The sequence below is a fragment of the Lissotriton vulgaris genome, chromosome 1_1, assembly GCF_964263255.1.
Source record: "Lissotriton vulgaris chromosome 1_1, aLisVul1.2, whole genome shotgun sequence".
Lineage (NCBI taxonomy): Eukaryota > Metazoa > Chordata > Amphibia > Caudata > Salamandridae > Lissotriton > Lissotriton vulgaris.
In genome coordinates this window covers 1,070,433,968-1,070,460,133 of record NC_141685.1, presented here as the reverse complement: position 1 = coordinate 1,070,460,133, position 26,166 = coordinate 1,070,433,968, and the positions used below count along the sequence as shown (strand labels likewise).

The 26,166-nt window shown below is 44.0% G+C and overlaps 1 protein-coding gene across 1 annotated transcript in view; it reads left to right on the top strand.

Moving 5' to 3' along the window:
• Positions 1–26,166, top strand: part of CSF2RB (colony stimulating factor 2 receptor subunit beta) — a 182,072-nt gene that overhangs the window by 135,200 nt on the left and 20,706 nt on the right. The window contains exon 12 of the mRNA XM_086963204.1: positions 2,422–2,491. Within this exon, the coding sequence (XP_086819330.1) occupies positions 2,422–2,491 (70 nt within the window). The remainder of the gene's footprint in view (positions 1–2,421; positions 2,492–26,166) is intronic.

Sequence of the window (26,166 nt, the reverse complement as noted above, 5' to 3'; positions counted from 1 at the left end):
CTCCTCTCTCTCCTCTCTTCAAGCTGGTCCTTCAGAGGGTCAATAGACCCCTCTCAGTCCTCCACATACTCCTCTGGCTGCCACTCGGGGCGATAAGGAACGCCAGGGTAGAACAGTGGTACAAAAGTACTGATCAGCGCCGGTACTGGTGCTGTGTCCAAGCCGAGACGAAGGCTGGGGTTGACACCGGCTGGGGACACATCCGGTGGCGGAGGTGTTGTTAGAGGAATCAGTGCTGGGTAAAGTGTTGTGAGGTCAACTGGCACCAATCCGGATCAGGCCTGGATCCCGGGGGCCCTGCTGCGCCGAGGACGGAGCCGCCGGCATCAAAGGCCTAGAGCCTCAAGCCGAGTCCGCAGGGCCTGAAGGCTTGCTGGCGGAGTCGGGCTGTCCAGAGATGGAACAGAGGGCTTCGTAAAATGCATGAAGCTGGGAAGGGGACGCTCCGGCTCCCAGGAATGGAGGGAAGCTCGGAGCCGTCCCAGTCCGCGTCCCACGTCGCATCAGCCGACGGACGGGAGAAGTGGAAAAGAGGGAGGGTGCTTCTTCTTCTTCTTGTGCTTCGACTTACACGATGATGAATATTTTGAGGAGGAATGATGGTGGTGACTGTGACCAGTCTACCGGGACCTCGAGCATCGCGAAGCTTACTACCCGGGCATCCAGAAGCTTTCAGGACTGCTCCTGTAAAGACTTCGGTTTCATGGCCCGAAGGTCGGAGCACAACTTTGGGTCGTGGTCACGCTCCAGCACACCAGAGCCACACGAGGTGCGGGTCCGTGACCGACATCAACTTGTGACAGGAGTCACACGGCTTGAAGTTGGTCCGACGATGGGACATCCATGCGTGCACCGGGAGTCGAACGACTCGAAAAAGTTGTTGACAAAAGTCGAAAAGGTGTTAGTCAAAAAATTACTAAGGGCACCGCTCTCTGCGGATCTGCACTGGCTGGTGCAGAAAAAGAAAGAACTGGCGTAAGCGAGCAGGGGCGGCGTCTAAGTAGATACCGCAACGTCATCCCGGCGGTCACAACGCCAACGACGAACGCGGAGTTGGCTGATGACGAATGCAGAGTTGACCAACGACACTTACTGACGCGCAGGCGTACTGCTGAGAAAAAATTCTACAGATCCTGTCTGACGCCTGGGAGTAAGACTAAGGTAAGTAATCTATAACTAATAGTCTCGTTCAGATATAAACTCTCAGGTAAACACCTGGCGTCGTCACTATGCTTTCAACCGCAACTCTGACCCTTGTCATCACGCAGGTTTTCAAACCCTTCCATCAGGCAGAGCCTTGTCCTCACTCTGCTGCTTTCCCCTGTCATTCTGACTTCACTCTGTTGTTCTCAAGTCTCATTTCGACCTTCATCATCTGCTCTCATCTGTCAGTTTGTTTTCGCAACCCCACTCGGCTGCCCCCACCTGTCAGGCTGACCTCACGCTGCTGACCTCGTCAGCTGATCTCACCTACTAGGACATGACTCAGGTGCTCTACCTTCTGACCTTTCGCTTACTTAACTACTCTAACCTGTCATTCTGAGCTCGCTTGACTACTTTCACCAGTCATTCTAACTTCTAACATCACTCAGCTGCTCTTGAAGCAAGAAATCACTCTGTTCTCATCTATAATTCTGAAGTATGAGCTCTGCTTCTTTCACCTGTAAGGTTGAGTCGAAATCCGCTCTGCTGCCAGGCCGAGACTAGACCTCACTTTATTGACACCTGTTGCTCTAATTTGCGTGGTCGGGCCCCACTCTGATTCTCACGTATCAGTTTATTCTCTGGCCTCACTCTGCTGCTCTCACCGGTCACCCCATTAGCCTCGACCTCACTCAACAGCTGCGGGTTGTCAATCTGGCCCATGACGTCATGCTGGTGATTCTTGTCAATCTGACCTCACTAAGAGGCTCTCGCTGGTCATTAGGACCTCTGACTTTAGTATACAGCTCTTAACTGTCACCCAGACCCTTGACCTTTTCGAATCTGTCATTCTGATCTCTAACCTCACTCTGCTGCCCTAGTAGCCATCATGACACTTGACCTCAATCTGCCACTCTAAGCTGCCACCTTGAACCATGGCTTCTTACAGCTCCCATCTCCTGCCAGCCTGATCTCACTCAAACGCATTTCTTTGTCAATCTGATCACTGACCGCACTCTGTTGCTCTCGCTTGTCATTGTGACCCCTGACCTTACTTTGCTGCTTACACTGGTCACCCGATCCCTGACCTGATTTTGCTCTATGCACCTGCCAGTCTGACCCCTGAACTCCCTGTTAGTTATTTCTCTGACCTCACTGTGCCTCATTCTCAGGTTGGCTTGTTTCTAAAACGTACTCTTGTCCTTTTGCCAGTCAGCGTTGAAAATTAATACTGTTTTTGTCATGACCCCTGACCTCTTTCTTCTCTGTCACTCATAGGTCAAAGCGCAGATGGGAGGACGAGATTCCGAATCCTAACAAAAGCAAATTGCTGGCCAGCTTCCTTCAGGTAACGAACGTGGTGCCAGAGTTCTGAAAGCATTTCTAAGCCCTAACCAGGTAGATCTGTAGATTAATGAAGACACAGCAGAGGCCTGCAAATGACAGTTTTAAAATCCTAGCAGAGTGGATCACGACTTTCATTCTTCTGTGGTTGATAAAAGGAGCATAAATGACTTGGGTACTGGTGCCATCAGTTATTTAGGTGCCAATAAACAACGTGGTACTAGAAATCATGGGCTGGTCTTAGCGTTAGACCTCTAGTTAGTCTAGGGTTTCAAGGTTATGGATAGGGGTTGAGGACTGTGTACGATTTTTAACGGCTAGGATAAGGTTTAAAGTTAGTATCTAAATTGTGGCTGGAAACTTTGTGAAAGATTACAGGCTTGGCCAGTATTAGGTTGGAAAGTTACAAGTAAGAAACAAAGAAAAAGTTAAAGTAGGTTCGGAGTTACATTTAATGGTTAGGCTTAAAGATAGCTTTGGCAGTGGGACATTGGGCAGGTCTGAGTTAGGGCTTTAGAGTTAGACTAACAGGAAGACTGGTCATTAATCAGAGGAGTAAAAATTAACTACAAAAGTCTTCAAGCCTGATTCCCAGAGAAAATTCTTTTGGAGACCCTCAACCACACATTCACAGTTTGTGGCGTATATTATCTATGCTGGTGTGGTTTGGTGGGTAGTGTCATCATTGTGTCTTTCACTTGAGTGTCCTCTACTCTAAGTGATTTAATATCCTCCACCAGGATGGAGACGGTCTGGATGCTGACAGTGGTGTGTCATTAAAGTTATCTCCTATCCTGCAAGGAAACGTTATTGAGAAAAGGAAATCAGGGTAGGGATAAGGCTAAAAACAGCCTGTGTTTTGTTGATAAGCTTCTGGTCCACAACACCTTGTGGTCAGGTCGACATGTTTCAACCGAGATCTGCCCATAGGGGTCAATGTCCTTCGTCAGGACAGTGTGTATGGAAGACCTAAAGATTAGGGCACGCCACAGATAGTTCAGCTAACTATATTAACTTACCAGTCTTTGTTAATAGGCAAACTCTGCTTTAGATGGATTGGGTTATAGGCGCAGCCTTTGGCCCATAACTGAAAGGGAATAGACGTCACCCCATGGGATGGAAGAGGACTTTCTCTTTCTATTGACAGTTGGAAGATGAATGAACCTCTACTTCTTCCACCCTCCTATCTGATTTAAATAACATGAGGCCTAGACATATGCTTATATTTTAAAATTTGAGAATGCGTTATAGGGTAATGGCTAGGATAACTTAACATTCAGGGTTAGGCCTAGGCCTAGTATTAGCGAATGGGCTACCTTCAGGTTTAGTTTAATTTGAATTTTTTTGAATTTTTAAATATTTATAGGAGCACACGTTCACTGTGCAGTTTCTTGGCGCTAGAGGGAATCCTGGGCGGGGAAAGGCACAGGAGACTAGAGACTAAAGGCTTGCTGGAACAATAGGGTCTTAAGGGCCTTGCGGAACTCCATATAAGAGGGGGAAAGTCGGATAGGGAGCGGGAGGGTGTACCAGAAGGTGGGCGCAAGGACCGAGAATTTCTGGCCTCCCGATCTTTGTTTCTTGAAACGGGGAGTGACTAGTAAGGCTTTAGTGGATGAGCGTAGAGCTCTAGGAGGGCAGTAATTGGTGATGGCAGAGTTGATGAAAGCAGGAGCCGTGCCCGCCCGGGCTTGAAAAGTAAGGCAACTAAGTTTGAAGAGGGCCCGTTGTTTGATGGGAAGCCAATGAAGAGCAGTGAGGAGGGGTGAGGAGTGGTGAGATTTAGATAGGCCATGTACTAGGCGAGCTGCCTGGTTCTTCACCAGCTGAAGGCGTTGAAGTGCATAGGCGGGAACACCATTATAAATAATGTTTCCGTAGTTGATCTTAGATAAGACCATGGCCATTACAATCAGTTTGAGTGCAGAGGGAGAGAAAACCGAGATACTTTCCTAATAATACGAAGGGTAAAGAAACAAGAAGAAACAACAGAGCTAATGTGGGAGTGAAGTGTCAAATGATGATTGAGTGTGATACCGAGGGTCTTGACTGAATGAGAGGGGGTGGGGGGTAAACCAAGAGAGGGGGGCCAAAATGAGGGAGACCAAGGGTTACCATTGCCGCCAGTCAGGACCAGCTCTGTTTTATCCAGGTTGAGTTTAAGGTGGTTCGCATTCATCCAATCCCGGATAAACAGCATGACGGACTGGAAGCTAGTGATACCTAATGAAGGGGAGGAGAAATTAAACATAAATTGGAGGTCATCAGCATAGTTGTAAACTGTGACCTCCATTTGTTGCAGTGCGAAAATAAGAGGGAAAATGTAAAGGTTAAATAAGAGGGGGGAAAGAGAGGAGCCCTGAGGGACGCCGCATTGCACCCTGCGAGGCGGGGCAGAAAATTCGGCCAGGTGGACAGCCTGGGTGCGGTCAGCAAGGAAGGAGCCTATCCAGGCCAATACTTGTCCCCCTATGCCCGCCGCCCGACACGGGACAAGAGGATGGAGTGGTCCACCGTGTCAAAAGCGGCAGACAAATCCAGGAGGACAAGGGCCTGAGGGGTGTTGGTATCGAGCCCCTCCCTGAGTTGGTCCATGACCGAAATTATCACCTTCTCAGTGGAGTGGCGGGAACAAAAGCCCGCCTGGCAGGGTGCAAGGTAGTTGCTGTCCTCTATGAAGGAGCTGAGCGCCTGGGTGACATGGGACTCAGCTACCTTTCCCAGATAAGATAGAAGGGATATAGGGCGGTAGTTTGCCGGGGAGGTAGGGTCCGCCCCAGGTTTTTTTTAGTATCGGGAGGATTATGGCAGTCTTGAAAGGGGCAGGGACAAGGCAATGTGTGAGGTAATCATTCAGGAGGGTGAGGACAGGGGTTGGGCACTCGGCAAAAATCTGACGGAGAAATAGAACTCAATTTGTTTTTTCAATTGTTCACCATGTAACACCAGTTGTATGACAAATAGGTGTAGCTCCAGGCAGCTAGATTCAGAGACACGGATGGCAAAACATTTATTTTTGCAAATTCATTGGCTTTGGAAGAAGATTAAATTAAGATTTGTGCTTATGTGTTGCTTTGACTTTAACGTGATGTCTTTTTGGTGATGTTTAAGTCTATACTGCTGTTCCTCTGTATGAAACGTGGCCTTGGACCCATCCCTCTTACTGCAGACCTCAATTACTCATAATGGTTTCCCTTTGCAAGGCCCACGGATGGAGCATGTGTGAAAGAAAAAAAATATGTCCCAAAAGTAAAAACTATCAATCAAGAGATGTATTGAGGAGAAGTGTGGCTCAGGAGTAAGAGGCGGCAGACCCGGAAGCTGAGACCAGTCCTGGACCAGGGTTCAATTCCCCACCTCGGCGGGTCTTGGGCTCAAAAATTCCACGGACTCGATAATTCTCGTTCTGGTGCCTACTCGACTCACGGGTTCACACTCTGCGACTCTGGGCAATAGCTTTCTTAATCTCCACTATGGCCCCTCGCGGCGGGATGCCTGGCTTTCACCTTGTGGATACCCTGCTGGGGTTATCTCACAGGGGAATACCAGGACGGGTTCCCAAGGCAAGCGCCTTGATGCCTTCGGGTGATACGTGCGCTATATAAATCGCAGTACATTTACATTTACATATTGATCTATTGGTTTTCGCACATTAAAAACATCTTGTTTTACAGAATCCACAGTCCTAATTAAGGTATCTCTGAGGTGTTAAATAATCTGTAACACGTAACAATTTACTGCATACTGTTTGAGAAAATCCAATAAATAAAATTAAAAAAATAAATAAATCTGTAACACGTTCAATAGTATATACTAGTTTAGCAGACAGGAATCCCTTACTGATAAAGACTCTGGGGAGCAGGAGTCTCTGTGGTTGCAGAAACATTCCTTTAAAATCGACCTTTGTGACCAGACAATAAAAAAAACAGGTTTGCCTATGTACATGTAGAAAGGACCAACACAGTGGTTGAGTAGAAGCAGGATTTATTGTAGGAACAGGCAGCTACGACCACACTTGTCCACAGCCAGCATACAACTGACTCGCAGTATAACATTCTAGAATTAGTGGCATCCAGTTACCTGGAGACAGGTAACCTAGATACCACAGTACAGAAAAATAACTAAAGGCCACTACCTCCAATGATGAATTGCCTTGTTGCTGAAAATGCAAATACATTGGTGGAACCCTGCTGAGGACGACATTCTGATTCTATATTTTGTGTCTATGACGCTCAGACTCTTGCATTGTTGTCCGTTGTCTATGTCTATGTGCGTGTCCGGGAGTCTGGAGTGTCTGCCAGCAGGGACAGTGTTCAGAAGTGGAGGAAGCGCCGAGAGCTGGGCAGCGGTGAGGCAGGCTAAAGTGTGACAGACTTTAACTGCTGTGCTCAGATCCCCGTATCTTGCTGCTGCCTCCTTATTCCTGCCCTCACCTTGATCACCCGTAGGGGTGACAGCATGAAGGTGACCTTTGATCTCGAGGAGGAGTGCTTGAAGGACTCTCCCCGTTTCAGAGCCGCTTTGAAGGAAGTTGAAGGTGAGGTGACGGAACTGGAAGTGAAACTTGATAAGCTTGTTCAGTTATGTATTGGCATGATTGACGCTGGCAAGGCCTTTTGTGCTGCCAACAAGCAATTTATGAATGGCATTCGGGACCTCGCAAAGTATAGAAGCAAGGATGTGCTGATTGAGTCTAGCTTGACGAAGTTTTCAGACGGCCTCCAAGAAGTGATCAATTATCACACAATCCTGTTTGACCAAGCTCAGAGATCCATCAAAACACAGCTCCAGATATTTATTAAGGATGATCTTCGAAAATTCAAAGATGCAAAGAAGCAGTTTGATAAGGTCAGTGAAGAAAAAGAAAACGCACTAGTTAAAAATGCCCGAGTTAAAAGAACAAAACTGCACGAGGTGGAGGAAGCAACAAACATCTTAATCGCAAAACGAAAACGCTTCCGGCACATAGCTTTGGACAACGTCCTCCAAATCAATGCTCTTCAGTCAAAGCAGAGGTCTGAAATTTTAAAATCGATGTTATCCTTCATGTACGCACATCTAGGCTTCTTCCACCTGGGCTTCGATCTCTTCAGTGAACTTGAACCTGTCATGAAAGAGCTTGGTTCACAGTTGGATCGGCTTGTTGTGAATGCAGCAAAAGAGAAGAGGGACATGGAACAAAAGCACTCCATTATTCAGCAAAAGGATTTCACCGACGATGATCTCAGACTTGAAGACAATGTTGATGAGGCTAATGGCATTGTAATGGAAGGATATCTCTTTAAAAGGACCAGTAATACCTTTAAAACTTGGAACAGGCCCTGGTTCTCAATACAAAACAACCAACTGGCATATCAAACAAAAAAATGAAGGATAGCCCCACAGTGGTTGTCGAAGATTTACGGCTCTGCACAGTTAAACACCGTGAAGACATAGCAAGACGTTTCTGCTTTGAAGTAGTCTCACCAACAAAGAGCTGTATGCTACAGGCAGACTCAGAAAAGCTGCGACAGGCATGGGTTAAAGCTGTCCAAACAAGTATTGCTACAGCATATAGTGAAAAGAGTGATGAGACGGAGAAGCTGGATAAGACATCTTCACCTTCCACAGGAAGTCTGGACTCTGGCAGCGAGGTGAAAGAGGAATTATTTGAAGGTGCAAGTATTGCTACAGCATATAGTGAAAAGAGTGATGAGACGGAGAAGCTGGATAAGACATCTTCACCTTCCACAGGAAGTCTGGACTCAGGCAGCGAGGTGAAAGAGGAATTATTTGAAGGTGCAAGTATTGCTACAGCATATAGTGAACAGAGTGATGAGACGGAGAAGCTGGATAAGACATCTTCACCTTCCACAGGAAGTCTGGACTCATGCAGCGAGGTGAAAGAGGAATTATTTGAAGGTGCAAGTATTGCTACAGCATATAGTGAAAAGAGTGATGAGACAGAGAAGCTGGATAAGACATCTTCACCTTCCACAGGAAGTCTGGACTCAGGCAGCGAGGTGAAAGAGGAATTATTTGAAGGTGCAAGTATTGCTACAGCATATAGTGAAAAGAGTGATGAGACGGAGAAGCTGGATAAGACATCTTCACCTTCCACAGGAAGTCTGGCCTCTGGCAGCGAGGTGAAAGAGGAATTATTTGACGGTGCAAGTATTGCTACAGCATATAGTGAAAAGGGTGATGAGACGGAGAGGCTGGATAAGACATCTTCACCTTCCACAGGAAGTCTGGACTCTGGCAGCGAGGTGAAAGAGGAATTATTTGAAGGTGAAAGTGCATTACAGCTGATTCAGTGTATTGCTGGAAACTCTGTCTGCTGCGATTGTGGTCTGGCGGATCCGCAGTGGGCCAGCATCAACCTTGGAATCATCCTGTGCATTGAGTGTGCTGGGATTCACAGGAGTCTTGGTGTGCACTTTTCAAAAGTAAAGTCATTAACTTTAGATACATGGGAGCCTGAATTACTAATGCTGATGCTTGAACTGGGAAATCAAGTTATTAATCAAATATATGAAACTAAATTGAAAACCCTTGGAGTGAAGAAGCCAGACAAGGAAAGTCCAAGACTGGAAAAGGAGGAATATATCAGAGCAAAGTACGTGGAAAAGAGGTTTGTGAATCAGGACTGCGTTGCTTCACACCTTCTTGATGGACAGAAAAGGCCTTATTCTCAGTGCAAGAACGAAGACCCCAAAAGTTCTGAGGAGTCACTGGCATCACAGGATCACTTTTCAACATCTTCCAGAAGTTCAGTGGAAAGCAACAACAGTGGAATCCACTTCAGTTCAGATGGCAGGCGAGAACTTCTTGCATCTACTGTCTCCTCAAACAGTTTGTATGAACCAGTCCTAGAGGTCGAGAAGCGAGATTCTTCAGTATTTCAGGATTCGGAAAAGTTTCATCCAGGGCTGCACCTTTATCGAGCTGCGTATGAGGAAAGCCTTCCTGGTATGGCAGAAGCATTAGCACATGGCGCAGATGTTAACTGGGTGAATGCAGAGGAAAACAACGCAACACCACTCATTCAGGCTGTGCATGGGGGTTTTTTGGTCGCCTGTGAGTTCCTGCTGCAGAATGGCGCCAATGTTAATCACATGGATCTGTGTGGCAGAGGACCCCGGCATCATGCAACTGTTTTAGGGCACACTGGGCAAGTCTGCTTATTTCTGAAGCATTGGGCAAATCAGCATGCCATAGATGAAGAAGGAAAAGACCCCTTGACTATTGCAGTTGAAGCTGCAAATACTGACATTGTAACACTGTTGCGAGGGGCAAGAATGAATGAGGAGATGCGGGATAAGACATCTTCACCTTCCACAGGAAGTCTGGCCTCTGGCAGCGAGGTGAAAGAGGAATTATTTGAAGGTGCAAGTATTGCTACAGCATATAGTGAAAAGAGTGATGAGACGGAGAAGCTGGATAAGACATCTTCACCTTCCACAGGAAGTCTGGCCTCTGGCAGCGAGGTGAAAGAGGAATTATTTGAAGGCGCAAGTATTGCTACAGCATATAGTGAAAAAAGTGATGAGACGGAGAAGCTGGATAAGACATCTTCACCTTCCACAGGAAGTCTGGACTCTGGCAGCGAGGTGAAAGAGGAATTATTTGAAGGTGCAAGTATTGCTACAGCATATAGTGAAAAGAGTGATGAGACGGAGAAGCTGGATAAGACATCTTCATCTTCCACAGGAAGTCTGGACTCTGGCAGCGAGGTGAAAGAGGAATTATTAGAAGGTGCAAGTATTGCTACAGCATATAGTGAAAAGAGTGATGAGACGGAGAAGCTGGATAAGACATCTTCACCTTCCACAGGAAGTCTGGACTCTGGCAGCGAGGTGAAAGAGGAATTATTTGAAGGTGCAAGTATTGCTACAGCATATAGTGAAAAGAGTGATGAGACAGAGAAGCTGGATAAGACATCTTCACCTTCCACAGGAAGTCTGGACTCAGGCAGCGAGGTGAAAGAGGAATTATTTGAAGGTGCAAGTATTGCTACAGCATATAGTGAACAGAGTGATGAAACGGAGAAGCTGGATAAGACATCTTCACCTTCCACAGGAAGTCTGGACTCATGCAGCGAGGTGAAAGAGGAATTATTTGAAGGTGCAAGTATTGCTACAGCATATAGTGAAAAGAGTGATGAGACGGAGAAGCTGGATAAGACATCTTCACCTTCCACAGGAAGTCTGTCCTCTGGCAGCGAGGTGAGAGAGGAATTATTTGACGGTGCAAGTATTGCTACAGCATATAGTGAAAAGAGTGATGAGACGGAGAGGCTGGATAAGACATCTTCACCTTCCACAGGAAGTCTGGACTCTGGCAGCGAGGTGAAAGAGGAATTATTTGAAGGTGAAAGTGCATTACAGCTGATTCAGTGTATTGCTGGAAACTCTGTCTGCTGCGATTGTGGTCTGGCGGATCCGCAGTGGGCCAGCATCAACCTTGGAATCATCCTGTGCATTGAGTGTGCTGGGATTCACAGGAGTCTTGGTGTGCACTTTTCAAAAGTAAAGTCATTAACTTTAGATACATGGGAGCCTGAATTACTAATGCTGATGCTTGAACTGGGAAATCAAGTTATTAATCAAATATATGAAGCTAAATTGAAAACCCTTGGAGTGAAGAAGCCAGACAAGGAAAGTCCAAGACTGGAAAAGGAGGAATATATCAGAGCAAAGTACGTGGAAAAGAGGTTTGTGAATCAGGACTGCGTTGCTTCACACCTTCTTGATGGACAGAAAAGGCCTTATTCTCAGTGCAAGAACGAAGACCCCAAAAGTTCTGAGGAGTCACTGGCATCACAGGATCACTTCTCAACATCTTCCAGAAGTTCAGTGGAAAGCAACAACAGTGGAATCCACTTCAGTTCAGATGGCAGGCGAGAACTTCTTGCATCTACTGTCTCCTCAAACAGTTTGTATGAACCAGTCCTAGAGGTCGAGAAGCGAGATTCTTCAGTATTTCAGGATTCGGAAAAGTTTCATCCAGGGCTGCACCTTTATCGAGCTGCGTATGAGGAAAGCCTTCCTGATATGGCAGAAGCATTAGCACATGGCGCAGATGTTAACTGGGTGAATGCAGAGGAAAACAACGCAACACCACTCATTCAGGCTGTGCATGGGGGTTTTTTGGTCGCCTGTGAGTTCCTGCTGCAGAATGGCGCCAAGGTTAATCACATGGTTCTGTGTGGCAGAGGACCCCTGCATCATGCAACTGTTTTAGGGCACACTGGGCAAGTCTGCTTATTTCTGAAGCATTGGGCAAATCAGCATGCCATAGATGAAGAAGGAAAAGACCCCTTGACTATTGCAGTTGAAGCTGCAAATACTGACATTGTAACACTGTTGCGAGGGGCAAGAATGAATGAGGAGATGCGGGATAAGACATCTTCACCTTCCACAGGAAGTCTGGCCTCTGGCAGAGAGGTGAAAGAGGAATTATTTGAAGGTGCAAGTATTGCTACAGCATATAGTGAACAGAGCGATGAGACGGAGAAGCTGGATAAGACATCTTCACCTTCCACAGGAAGTCTGGACTCATGCAGCGAGGTGAAAGAGGAATTATTTGAAGGTGCAAGTATTGCTACAGCATATAGTGAAAAGAGTGATGAGACGGAGAAGCTGGATAAGACATCTTCACCTTCCACAGGAAGTCTGGACTCTGGCAGCGAGGTGAAAGAGGAATTATTTGAAGGTGAAAGTGCATTACAGCTGATTCAGAGTATTGCTGGAAACTCTGTCTGCTGCGATTGTGGTCTGGCGGATCCGCAGTGGGCCAGCATCAACCTTGGAATCATCCTGTGCATTGAGTGTGCTGGGATTCACAGGAGTCTTGGTGTGCACTTTTCAAAAGTAAAGTCATTAACTTTAGATACATGGGAGCCTGAATTACTAATGCTGATGCTTGAACTGGGAAATCAAGTTATTAATCAAATATATGAAGCTAAATTGAAAACCCTTGGAGTGAAGAAGCCAGACAAGGAAAGTCCAAGACTGGAAAAGGAGGAATATATCAGAGCAAAGTACGTGGAAAAGAGGTTTGTGAATCAGGACTGCGTTGCTTCACACCTTCTTGATGGACAGAAAAGGCCTTATTCTCAGTGCAAGAACGAAGACCCCAAAAGTTCTGAGGAGTCACTGGCATCACAGGATCACTTCTCAACATCTTCCAGAAGTTCAGTGGAAAGCAACAACAGTGGAATCCACTTCAGTTCAGATGGCAGGCGAGAACTTCTTGCATCTACTGTCTCCTCAAACAGTTTGTATGAACCAGTCCTAGAGGTCGAGAAGCGAGATTCTTCAGAATTTCAGGATTCGGAAAAGTTTCATCCAGGGCTGCACCTTTATCGAGCTGCGTATGAGGAAAGCCTTCCTGATATGGCAGAAGCATTAGCACATGGCGCAGATGTTAACTGGGTGAATGCAGAGGAAAACAACGCAACACCACTCATTCAGGCTGTGCATGGGGGTTTTTTGGTCGCCTGTGAGTTCCTGCTGCAGAATGGCGCCAATGTTAATCACATGGATCTGTGTGGCAGAGGACCCCTGCATCATGCAACTGTTTTAGGGCACACTGGGCAAGTCTGCTTATTTCTGAAGCATTGGGCAAATCAGCATGCCATAGATGAAGAAGGAAAAGACCCCTTGACTATTGCAGTTGAAGCTGCAAATACTGACATTGTAACACTGTTGCGAGGGGCAAGAATGAATGAGGAGATGCGGGATAAGACATCTTCACCTTCCACAGGAAGTCTGGCCTCTGGCAGCGAGGTGAAAGAGGAATTATTTGAAGGTGCAAGTATTGCTACAGCATATAGTGAAAAGAGTGATGAGACGGAGAAGCTGGATAAGACATCTTCACCTTCCACAGGAAGTCTGGCCTCTGGCAGCGAGGTGAAAGAGGAATTATTTGAAGGCGCAAGTATTGCTACAGCATATAGTGAAAAGAATGATGAGACGGAGAAGCTGGATAAGACATCTTCACCTTCCACAGGAAGTCTGGACTCTGGCAGCGAGGTGAAAGAGGAATTATTTGAAGGTGCAAGTATTGCTACAGCATATAGTGAAAAGAGTGATGAGACAGAGAAGCTGGATAAGACATCTTCACCTTCCACAGGAAGTCTGGACTCAGGCAGCGAGGTGAAAGAGGAATTATTTGAAGGTGCAAGTATTGCTACAGCATATAGTGAAAAGAGTGATGAGACGGAGAAGCTGGATAAGACATCTTCACCTTCCACAGGAAGTCTGGACTCAGGCAGCGAGGTGAAAGAGGAATTATTTGAAGGTGCAAGTATTGCAACAGCCTATAGTGAAAAGAGTGATGAAACGGAGAAGCTGGATAAGTCATCTTCACCTTCCACAGGAAGTCTGGACTCTGGCAGCGAGGTGAAAGAGGAATTATTTGAAGGTGCAAGTATTGCTACAGCATATAGTGAAAAGAGTGATGAGACAGAGAATCTGGATAAGACATCTTCACCTTCCACAGGAAGTCTGGACTCTGGCAGCGAGGTGAAAGAGGAATTATTTGAAGGTGCAAGTATTGCTACAGCATATAGTGAAAAGAGTGATGAGACGGAGAAGCTGGATAAGACATCTTCACCTTCTACAGGAAGTCTGGACTCTGGCAGAGAGGTGAAAGAGGAATTATTTGAAGGTGCAAGTATTGCTACAGCATATAGTGAAAAGAGTGATGAGACGGAGAAGCTGGATAAGACATCTTCACCTTCCACAGGAAGTCTGGACTCTGGCAGCGAGGTGAAAGAGGAATTATTTGAAGGTGTAAGTATTGCTACAGCATATAGTGAAAAGAGTGATGAGACGGAGAAGCTGGATAAGACATCTTCACCTTCCACAGGAAGTCTGGACTCTGGCAGCGAGGTGAAAGAGGAATTATTTGAAGGTGAAAGTGCATTACAGCTGATTCAGTGTATTGCTGGAAAATCTGTCTGCTGCGATTGTGGTCTGGCGGATCCGCAGTGGGCCAGCATCAACCTTGGAATCATCCTGTGCATTGAGTGTGCTGGGATTCACAGGAGTCTTGGTGTGCACTTTTCAAAAGTAAGGTCATTAACTTTAGATACATTGGAGCCTGAAGTACTAATGCTGATGCTTGAACTGGGAAATCAAGTTATTAATCAAATATATGAAGCTAAATTGAAAACCCTTGGAGTGAAGAAGCCAGACAAGGAAAGTCCAAGACTGGAAAAGGAGGAATATATCAGAGCAAAGTACGTGGAAAAGAGGTTTGTGAATCAGGACTGCGTTGCTTCACACCCTCTTGATGGACAGAAAAGGCCTTATTCTCAGTGCAAGAACGAAGACCCCAGTAGTTCTGAGGAGTCACTGGCATCACAGGATCACTTCTCAACATCTTCCAGAAGTTCAGTGGAAAGCAACAACAGTGGAATCCACTTCAGTTCAGATGGCATGCGAGAACTTCTTGCATCTACTGTCTCCTCAAACATTTTGTATGAACCAGTCCTAGAGGTCGAGAAGCGAGATTCTTCAGTATTTCAGGATTGGGAAAAGTTTCATCCAGGGCTGCACCTTTATCGAGCTGCGTATGAGGAAAGCCTTCCTGATATGGCAGAAGCATTAGCACATGGCGCAGATGTTAACTGGGTGAATGCAGAGGAAAACAACGCAACACCACTCATTCAGGCTGTGCATGGGGGTTTTTTGGCCGCCTGTGAGTTCCTGCTGCAGAATGGCGCCAATGTTAATCACATGGATCTGTGTGGCAGAGGACCCCTGCATCATGCAACTGTTTTAGGGCACACTGGGCAAGTCTGCTTATTTCTGAAGCGTTGGGCAAATCAGCACGCCATAGATAAAGAAGGAAAAGACCCCTTGACTATTGCAGTTGAAGCTGCAAATACTGACATTGTAACACTGTTGCGAGGGGCAAGAATGAATGAGGAGATGCGGGAATCTGAAGGACTATATGGACAGCCAGGTGACGAGACCTACCAAGACATACTCCATGATTTTTCACACATGGCATCCAATAATCCTGAGAAATTAAACCGTTTCCAGCCGTCCGACACCCCAAAGTCTTGAGTGATGTGGAGGAGAAAAAAGTACCCTTGTCCCTACCCACATCTGGTGCTTCTGGAAGTAAAGTGCCTGGTCCCTGGCTCATTGCCTGACTTGGGAACATTAGTTTAAGTACCGAACAGTCTGGGACCTCCTACAGCATTTGATTGACACAATACATCTAGGGCTTTTATATGCAGAAAGACACCACAGTGCACCAGGAATTATAAATACCTCAGCCACCAGTCTAGAAAAGTACTCCTTTGTTTTAAATGTATCAAGTTTCCACATGTTCTGACTGTCCATGTATTTCACCTTGTGGTACCTCGGGGGAAGGATAAACAGATTTTAAGGTTTATCATTGTAAATCCTAAGTGATGCAGTAGCCATGCTACGTAGTGTATGTCAATTCTGGCGCCTGTTTTCCATGTAAAAAAACACCAGTACATGTTCAAAAATTGGTTACACTTTCATTCTAGAGGGCAGCTTTTGAATATCTAATTGTAGTTTTTATGTCCTAGTCAACAATGACTAGTTTGCCATTTCAATTTCTTATCTTCAATAATGGAGATATCAGTTTTAAAAGATACATTTGGCACATGGTTAAATGGGCCCATGTAGCATTCTTGTTTATAAAGTTATTGACAATTTTTAAAAAGTCTTTAATATTATGAATGGTATGCAAAGTACGAGGTTTTCAGAATCCTTGCTAGCACCTTACTTGGATATACTGAAGGTAATTCTTGGAACCAAAGCAGGAAATTGCTAGGTGCATGTGTATGCAAATAGTGCAAATTCAATTGAGTAACTTATCAGGTGCCCATAAATTCCAGTACATCTGTACATTTCTCACACAGTGGGATTATTGTAGCGTAGTCGATTTTCCCCAAAACGTTGCACTCCATGCACCTTCTCTTGAAGCATCTCCAGTAGCGACAACCTTTCTCCAAACCCATGTCATTTTGTCCCCCCATTAAATGCAAGTCACGTATTCAACACAAAAAAAAGAAAATACATTTGTACATAATTTTACCATTTTCAAAAAGGTATAGGAAATTCTTCATACTTGAAGGGAAATGTTAAGCAAACAAATGTATGTAAACGTTTTACTTCTTGAAGAAAACGAAATAAACAAAAACTGCATGTTTTAAAACAGTTATTGGCGAGTTCTGTGTTGATTTTTTCAAGCAGTTAGGCAAAATTAATTTGCTGCATGAATTTGGGGGTGGTTAATATGACCCTCATTTACAAGAAAATGATGCAGCGTTGCTCCGCAAGCCATTTTGATGTGCAAAGCTGCATCATTTTCAAAGCACATGGATGCATCGTGTTGACAACAATGCAATGCATGCATGTGCTTTCTCCTGCTCTGGCACACGATTGGGTGCCATGTGCCAGCGCAGGCACCCTTGAGTCATTTTTCACGGGTGCCTGCATTGCGGGAATGATTGGGAGGCATAGGATTCTGACTCACTCCCAGCTTTTCAAAACATCTGGGAATGTGTCATGTTGCATGGATGTTGCGTGGGAACACCCACAACACCACCCATGGAATTCCCCTTTCATCCAGAGTAATGTGTGAAAGGAATCCATATTTACAAGGTCATAAAAAATTACACTGGGTAACTTTACGTGGCCTTGTAAATATGAGCAGGTACACTGTGCTGCCGGTGTGTTAAAAAAGGTGACGCACTGGTGGCGCAATGGCCTTGTAAATGAGGCCCTATATTTGCAGTGTCTTGGTGTACTCTCGTGGAGATCTGCGTTGAAATCTTAATCATGCGTCTTGCCTTTTAGTAAAGAAAGCTTTGCGAGTAACGAAAATTTGTCAGTTTTCTTTAAAAAAAATTGTATCTGAAGAACCTATGATCAAGCCAAATGTGGAATTCTGAATGCATCCACTCACACAAAAACCCCTACTCCCACAAACACCTTTGTGCACACGTACATATAGGATCAAGTGCTGTGTACATGGTGGCCAAGGTAAGTGGACACCACAGGTTGAATGCAGGAAGGATACAAGGATTTTTTAGCACTCACTTCAGGAAACATAGGACCTCGTTTATGAGCCCTTTGCTGCGCTGGTGCATCACTATTTTAGAAGCACGAATGGTGCAGTGTCCCTGCCTATATTAACAAGGGGATTAAAGTGGCAGAGTCAGTACAAGTCGCAGAATGGAGTGACCGCAGCAGGCCTCCCTGACCCACATGGATCCTGATGAGGTAAAATAATACCGCAACTTAAGGTACCAAGCGACCTCTAAGGAACAGTAGAAAGTTACGTTTCCTTTCACATTGGCACATTAGGAAATACCTACATGTACTTTTCACATATAGAGACGCCAGAGATCTCTATACACTCTACACCCTGGTCCTGAAGAAAGCCCATTTGACCGACTGGCGACAAAGGGCTGAAACATGTCGACCTAGATCACACCCCTTAGTGTGAGAGAGTCATAATCACTCTCGGACACCTACATTGTTTTTACTGCCTCCAAAACCAGAACTATTAAAATACAAATCTGGGATTGAGAGACTTTTAACTACCTTCACTACTCTCTATCACTGTCACTATCACTGATCACTACTGCTCTTAACAAAGGGTATTACCTCCTGGTGGAGGTTGCATAACAACTAAACCCAATGATTATGCAGATACGTGTGAGGGCTAGCGGAGAATCAAGATATACAGCTTGAATTACCATCAACTACACGTGCATGAGGGTTTTTTAACTGGGACTAGAAAGAACGAACCCCGCATACCCTAGTTATGCAGGACAAGTGATCCTTCCCATTTGATTAGATGATATATTAAGAAGGCTGCATAAAGTCACCCTGCATGACTTTTCATGGCCTTGTAAATATGGGACCATTCTACTCATTACTCTGAGTGAAAGGGGCATTCCATGGGTGCTGCTGCGGGTGTTCCCAAGCAACATCCATGGAACCTGACACATTCACAGATTTACAAAATGTGGTAAACCTAGGAATGCGTCAGAATCCTATGACTCCCCAGGGCGGTGCAGAATTAGAACAAAGAGGAGAAATACTTTTATTTCTCCTCGTTTTTTGCTCTTTCTATGTGTGTTGCATTCTGCAGCATACATAGAGGAGCAGCCAGCCTTTAATGATTTTTTATATGCAGGGAGGTGTCCTTCTTGCATATAAACATTCATCCCTGCAACCCAGGCACCGTTATACCTTGGTGTCAGAGTGTCTACGTTGGTGTATGGCTGCTGGTGTACACCAGCGCAAGTGAGGACAGGAATGTGCAGCATCTTGAGATACAATGCATTCCTGCCCTTTTGTTTTGACTCACGGCAGCACTGCAGGAATACATGCTATGCTGCTGTGCATCAAAATTTAGTAAATGAAGCCCTAAGGGACTAAGTGGAGTTTTTGAGCTTATGCCCTCCATTTATACTGGCAAATTGCATCCCTCCTTTTATCAGTAATTTGGCACCACCAGCCCAGTGGCTCCATTCTTCTAGTGCCTTTTTATGGAAGCCCTGTCAACATAAAGAAAATGCAGGAACTGGTCACATGGAGGAAGTACAATCTTCCTGAGGCGGGGAACAAAAATAATGCTGAACTGTGAACATCAAAAAACATTATTCACATTACCAGTAGGTTGCCATAATTGTCAGCAGTTCTTCCTAAATTTAGCAATAGTAGGACTGATAAAAGCACAAACATCATTCAGTTGTACAAGGGGTAACCATGGTCACTATTCTACTTCTCACACCCTTATGGTTATCTATTCCTCTCAGAGCAGTGACAGCCTAATAACCTAGAAAAATGCATTGACTGACTTGATATTTCCCTGCCACAGTGTTGGATGAATGAATAAAAGTAGTATGGATGCAAGTTCTGCCATTGCTAGTAGGATTTGAACCACTTTTGAGTTCCGAGAGTTCCAGCTGCCTTTCTTAGAGTGCCTGTCTCCTCAGTATTTTCACCTCTCCTTGAATATTAGAAGGTTAAAACCCCTGCACTGCGGCCTCTATGGTTTAAATCAAGAAAGACTACAGGAATCAACGGAGAAGAGAGAGGTATGACAAAGGCTAAGTCTCGTTGAAAGTGTGAAAGGATGCACCAATGAGGGGGGGGGAGGTGTGTATGTCTTGTGATATTGGCGGGAATGTATGCATATGTGTTAGTGAGGGGTATTTGTGTGTAAGGCACATATATTTGTGTATGTGGCAGTGCTTGAAATAGGCTGAGCTTGTGTCACTGATGGGAGGGGAGTGTGAATGCACCTTTATGGAGGGTGTGTGTGTATATGTCACTATGTATTTGTTTGCATTTGTGTGTTGAGAACACATGATAAAGAGGGTTGTGCTCATTTGGAAGTACCCATGGAATTCACATGTGTTGAAAAGCAAGGGGACATTGAGAAGCTGAAGAACATGCACTAGACTGCAAGAGTGGTTTGTAAAGCAGTGCCTGTGAAAGAGTATATAAGTTATGAGTGTATGTGTCAAGGAGAGTGAGATGTGTGCATGTGACAGGGTGGAGTCAAATATGTGTATAGGACATTAAGGTGCACATGTGTAGTAACAGGCAGGGTGGTGGTGTGTTCACAGAGCAATGAGGAAAAGAGATGTGTGTGGTATGAGGGAGAGCTGTGTCACTAAGGACCAAGAGAACACAAAGGTGAATGAACTGGGCAGTTGAAAGGCAAAGGTACAGGGATGTAGGCCATGAGACCACAAAGATGGAAGGGCCCAACCCGCTGTAGATTTGACCATGCTGCACAGTTTTTCCTATACAATAACCCTAAGGTACCACCTCAGTGAAAAAAACATAGGTTTCTGCCATGTTATAGTTAGGAATTCACATTTAAAAAACCTTGCAAATTCACAGAAAAAAACATAGGTTTGACACACGTTATAGTTAGTAATTAGCATTTAAAAAACCTTGCAAATTCACTGAAAAAACCATAGGTTTCATACATGTTATAGTTAGCTGGACATTTCACTTATACTAAACCTTTGAAATTCTCCCGTTATAGTTAGTTCAGCTTACTATAACTCGCGTGCCCACAATGCACTGCTGATGACGTAACATATAACATCACTCATGACATGGTCAGTGACATCACTCATGACATCTCAAAGGACATCACTGATGACATCACTGATGACATCATCCAGTGAATGTTTTTTTTCTGAAATTTAAATATGTTTTCTGAATGTGTATCACAAGGTCGATGGAAGAAGAAATAGATAAATTAATGTGTGATTGGATGTTTCTTTATGTAAAAATGATTGCATAACAGACTTATTAAGTGTATCTTAGTGAATACATGTATTAGTGAGTAATGTTTAAATATGTAAATATCTGTATCAGTGTCTCACTTTGTCTATAATTGGCTGCATGGGTTGGTGAGTAGCTACATGAGTGTCTATATGAGTTATTAGTTGGCTTTTTGAGTATCAGTATGAGTGTCTGTATGGTCTGGTGGGGAGTATTACTTAGCGCATAAATGCATGAATGAGTGACTCACTGTTTGTATGTGTTTTGAAGACAGCATATATGCAGGACTGTATGGGTGGATGAGTGTGTGTATGGGTGTGTTAGTGAGAGATTGATTGTCTCAATAGTATCTTTAGGAGTACCTACATATGTTTTAATCCACTAAATTTGAGTATTGATGTATATAAGTGATTATATGTGAGAGTGAGAGATTGAAAGAGTTCCTGTATAAATACGTATGTGTTTCTGTAACTGATTGTTTAAGAGAGTAAGTATATGTACGTTTCTGTAAAAGTAAGTGTAGTGCTGTGTGTATATGCTGTATGTGCAAATAAATGTATGTTTGATAGTTTATTTGCATGTGTGAGTATATGTGTGAGTAAGTGTATGGATGAGTGTCGGTGTGTAACAGGATGTATAGGTGTATGAGTACATATGATGAGTGAGTACATGTATAAGTGACTATAAAGAACTGTTGGTGAATGAGTGGATGTGTATGTTGATGGTGGAATTCATGAATAGCTTGTTGGTAAGTGGTATGAGTATCTCCATTTTTTTTAAATTGTAGTTTCTATTTTTGAATGAGTGTATCAAATGTTATATTACGCTGAGAGGAGGTCTGCCACTCTTTCACAAGGATGATGTCATCAGTGATGTCATCAGTGATGTCATTTGAGATGTCATGAGTGATGCCATGAGTGATGTCACTGACCATGTCATGAGTGATGTTATATGTGAGGTCATCAGCAGTGCATTGTGGGCACGCGAGTTTTAGTTAGCTGAACTAACTATAACTGGAGAATTTCAAAGGTTTTGTATAAGTGAAATGCCCCGCTAAGTATAACATGTATGAAACCTATGGTTTTTTCAGTGAATTTCCAAGGTTTTTTAAATGCTAATTCCTAACTATAGTGTGTGTCAAACCTATGTTTTTTTCAGTGAATATTACCTACTGGCGGTCGCCAGTAGGTAGTTATAGTTAGGACCTAGTTTCCATAGGAAATCCACAACATTCTATTTGAAATAACTTTGGCGCTGGCGGACGAATCTTCATGAATTTCTCCAAGAAAATGGCCTGCTCAGTTCTGCTCCTTCCCTGAAAGTTTGGGGGTGATTCGTCAAGTGGGGGCTGAGAAAAAAGGGGAGTCCCGAAACGTGTTTTCCCCATGCAATTTTCCATAGGGTCCTTTAGCCAGGGCTACAGCCCGAACGGCTGAACGGAATTACACGAAATCTGGCAGAGAGGTAGAGTTCTGTTCGCAGATTGTGCTTTTTGTTAAATGGTGTAAATCTGTTCATTAGTTTCTGAGAAAATTGCAAGTAAAATCATAGCGATATCTAGAGACGGAGTTCAGCACGCTAACTGAAATCTGTTCAATTACGAGCACGAGCTGCATGCTGATTGGCTGTGAACTGTCTGTCAACACTCGAAACCAGGAAGTGTGGGCGGCCATCTTGTGCCTCGCTAGAACTGAGTTACAAGAAATCAGTAAAACAAAGTTAAGAAATAAGGGAAGAGGGTAGGGTAGAGACATTCTGACGCTCTAGGCTTGCTCAGGTTGTCGTACATGGATGTTTAGGCTCTATTTTTTATTTATTTTTTTAAAGAAAAATCGCGGCATATGTGTATGGAAATACTTACAATTACGAGCAGGAGCTGCATGCTGATTGGCTGTCAATACTCCAAACCAGGAAGTGTTGGCAGCCATGTTGTTTGTCAGGAGAGCAGAGTCACAAGAAAACAGTAAAACAAAGTTGAGAAATAAGGAAACGGGGCAGGGTAGAAACATTCTGAGCCTATAGTCTTGGTCAGGAGGTGGTACATGGATAGTTAAGCTCAATGTTAATTAAAAAAAAATAAAAAATGGCGGGGTACTCGTTCAGTACTTGTACGAGGTGGAAAGGGTGAAAAAAAGTAGAAGTCCGTTTTATTCATTAGGTCCCGTGGGGTCAAATTACGGGGGCAATTTTTCTGCATAATGGGGGCTTGTAAGGTGCCCTGAGCACTAGGGAACGGCACTCCTCTGGTTATATTTTGAAGTATGCGGGGGGGGGTTACGGTCCTATTCCCCGCAGTCTCGGTGAGCGGCACCCCTCGGGTCTTTTTAAAAAATATATATGTTTTGATCTCTCTCTCTCTCTCTCTTCCCGTACGGATCGCGTGGAATGCCACATTTCTTGGGCAGTGATATGTAAAATGACCTTCCAGCTCCGGGTACCTGCATTGTCTGGAGTTTTTTATTAATGTTGGGAGGGTGGGCTTGATAATACGTCCTTGTAAATTCCCATAGAAACCTATGTTCTGGTGTTAACATGGGCTTCTTTGGGAAATAACAAGGCCCTATTATGTAGCTCATTATCGCCGTTTTATCTGTAGTTTCCTGCCAATAAAACGGCGATAATTTTAACACTCCTTGATAATATGCACCTAAGTTAACTGGTCAAAAAAAAGAGCAATGGGCCTTATTATCAACAAAAGGCGATACATTGTCGTCGCTTTTATTGGCATGAAACTGCTGATAAAGCGGCGAAAATAGGCTTTATAATATGCCCTTGTGAATAACCATAGCAGCCCAGGTTAACATCAGAACTTGGGCTGCTATGGGAATTTTCAAGGGCCTATGGTTTTTTATTAATGTTGGGAGGGTCGGCTTGATAATATGTCTTTGTTAATTCCCATAGAAGCCTATTTTCTGTGTTAACATGGGCTTCTATGGGAAATAACAAGGCCGTAATATCAAGCTGATTATTGCCGTTTTATCAGCAGTTTCCTGCCAATAAAACGGCGATAATTTGAACACTGGTCCTTGATAATATGAACCTAAGTTTACTGGTAAAAAAAGAGCAATGGGCCATATTATCAACGTAAGGCAATACATTATTGCCGCCTTTATCGGCAGGAAGCTGCTGATAAAGCGGCGATAATGGGCTTGATAATATGCCCTTGTGAATTCCCATAGCAGCCCAGGTTAACATCAGAACCTGGACTGCTATGGGAATTTACAAGGGCCTATGGTTTTTTATTAATGTTTGGAGGGTGGGCTTGATCATACGTCCTTGTTAATTTCCATAGAAGCCTATGTTCTGGTGTTAACATGGGCTTCTATGGGAAATAACAAGGCCTTATTATCTTGGTCATTATCGCCATTTTATCGCCAGTTTCTTGCCAATAAAACGGCGATAATTGTAACACTGGTCTTTGATAATATGCACCTAAGTTTACTGGTCAAAAAAAGACCAATGAGCCATATTATCAACAAAAGGCGATACATTCGCGTCGCTTTTATCGGCAGGAAACTGCAGATAAAGCGGCAATAATGGGCTAGATAATATGCCCTTGTGAATAACCATAGGAGCCCCGGTTAACACCAGAACCTGGGCTGCCATGGGAAGTTACAAGGGCCTATTATCAAGCACATTATCGCCGCTTTATATGCAGTTACCTGTCGATAAAAGCGGCGATAATGTATCGCCTTTTGTTGATAATATGCTCCTTCATTTCTATGATAGTATGTAAAGCTTTCCTTTTTTTTGGTGTAGCAGTTGTACTCTCTTCGCATGCTCAGCGTCGTGTCGAAGCCCACGTTTTCTTTTTCTTCAAGTTCAACAAGCAAACCTTTCTTTATATTCGTTAGTAAATCTGTTGCTTTCTTTTCCTGGTTCTTGTGTGTCATCCGCTGCTGTACTTTTGTACAGTATTAATAGTCATATTTTTTATGCATTTATTTAAAAGGTAGTGCCAAGGCGCCAAACGTTGATTACGTACTCCGTCCACCGCCATTTTTGGTAGTTTCTCACCGTTGTTTTTAATATATCTGTTAGTTAGAACTCAGTAGTTTTTAATACTAGCCTTGAATATCTTACTATAGTATTTCAATATTATTTTTATTGTGGGCCGTCATACCCCTCCCCCACAAAATAAAAGAAGTATGTCGTTTTTTTAAATTAACTTTTATTAACCACTTGGCTGCTAAGGCATTATTTTAGTTTGTATTTACTTTCCATTGAAATCAATATAAAGTCCATGACGAGTTACCCTTGTCATTAGCGGCGAAGAGGTTAAACAATAAATATAAACAAAACTCAATTATAACTATTAGAACTGGAAAAATAACAAACAATGTTATAAACAAATTGTGAAATGGATTCCAAAAGGTGTCCGATTGGTAATCTGCAAAAGAAAAAGAAAATTAGAGTTTAGAATTATGTAGATGTGAGTAAATGAGCTGAAGCATTACGGGGCATATTATCAAGAACGGCAATAAAATTATTTCTGTTTCAGCGGCTTGAAACTGCAGCTAAAGCGGCGATAATGGGCTTGATAATATGCTGTTGTGAATTCCCATAGAAGTCCAGGTTCTGTTGTTAACCTGGGCTACTATGGCGATTCTCAGGGGTATATTATCAAGCCCATTATCGTTGCTTTAGCTGCAGTTTCCTGCTGCTGAAACAGCGATCATTTTATCGCCGTTCTTGATACTATGCATCTACAAGTTTTGGTAACTCTACGGTTTTACATGTGCAGTGTGACTCGTACATTCCAGTTCTGTTTAGTGCCGCGTTCAAGTGGTGTCTATATGGAAGTGCCTACTGTGTTACTGACGCCCGTTATGGCGACTTATTTCTAATGCATTCCTATGAAGGCTTTGTACATCCAGGCCTCTATGCTTACCGTTGTATAAACCTTGCGGGTAAACATTTCAGGCAGTTGGTGTCACAACTTACTCTGAACAATTCTTCAACACGTCTACACGTCAAAGACAGCAGTGTCTAAGTTTAAGAGAGAAAGAGAAATGATGTCACAGAGAGTGAGAGAGAGAAAGAGAGAGAAAACAACATTAAAACTGTGTCGCAGAGTCTGGAGTTGAGATTTTTTCTTGAAAAGTCAGATGTAGATTTACTTGCTCCTTGCATCACTTTACCCATGTTAAAAGTGACTCAAAAGTGGCATAATAAGGTTGTGGATCGGTTTGTCAGACTGTTGTAAGCTATCTGTTGTCACTGCTCGGAGGTAATTATAAAGCTTCCGAGGACCGGTTTCTGGCATTCCAGCCGTCTTCAGCCCGGCTTGCTTGAATCCAGTGGCAAAGTGAGCAAGGGACTCACGTCTGAGCATACCCTGCGACACTTATGGCGGCCAAAAGCGGTACAAAAGGGGATGGTG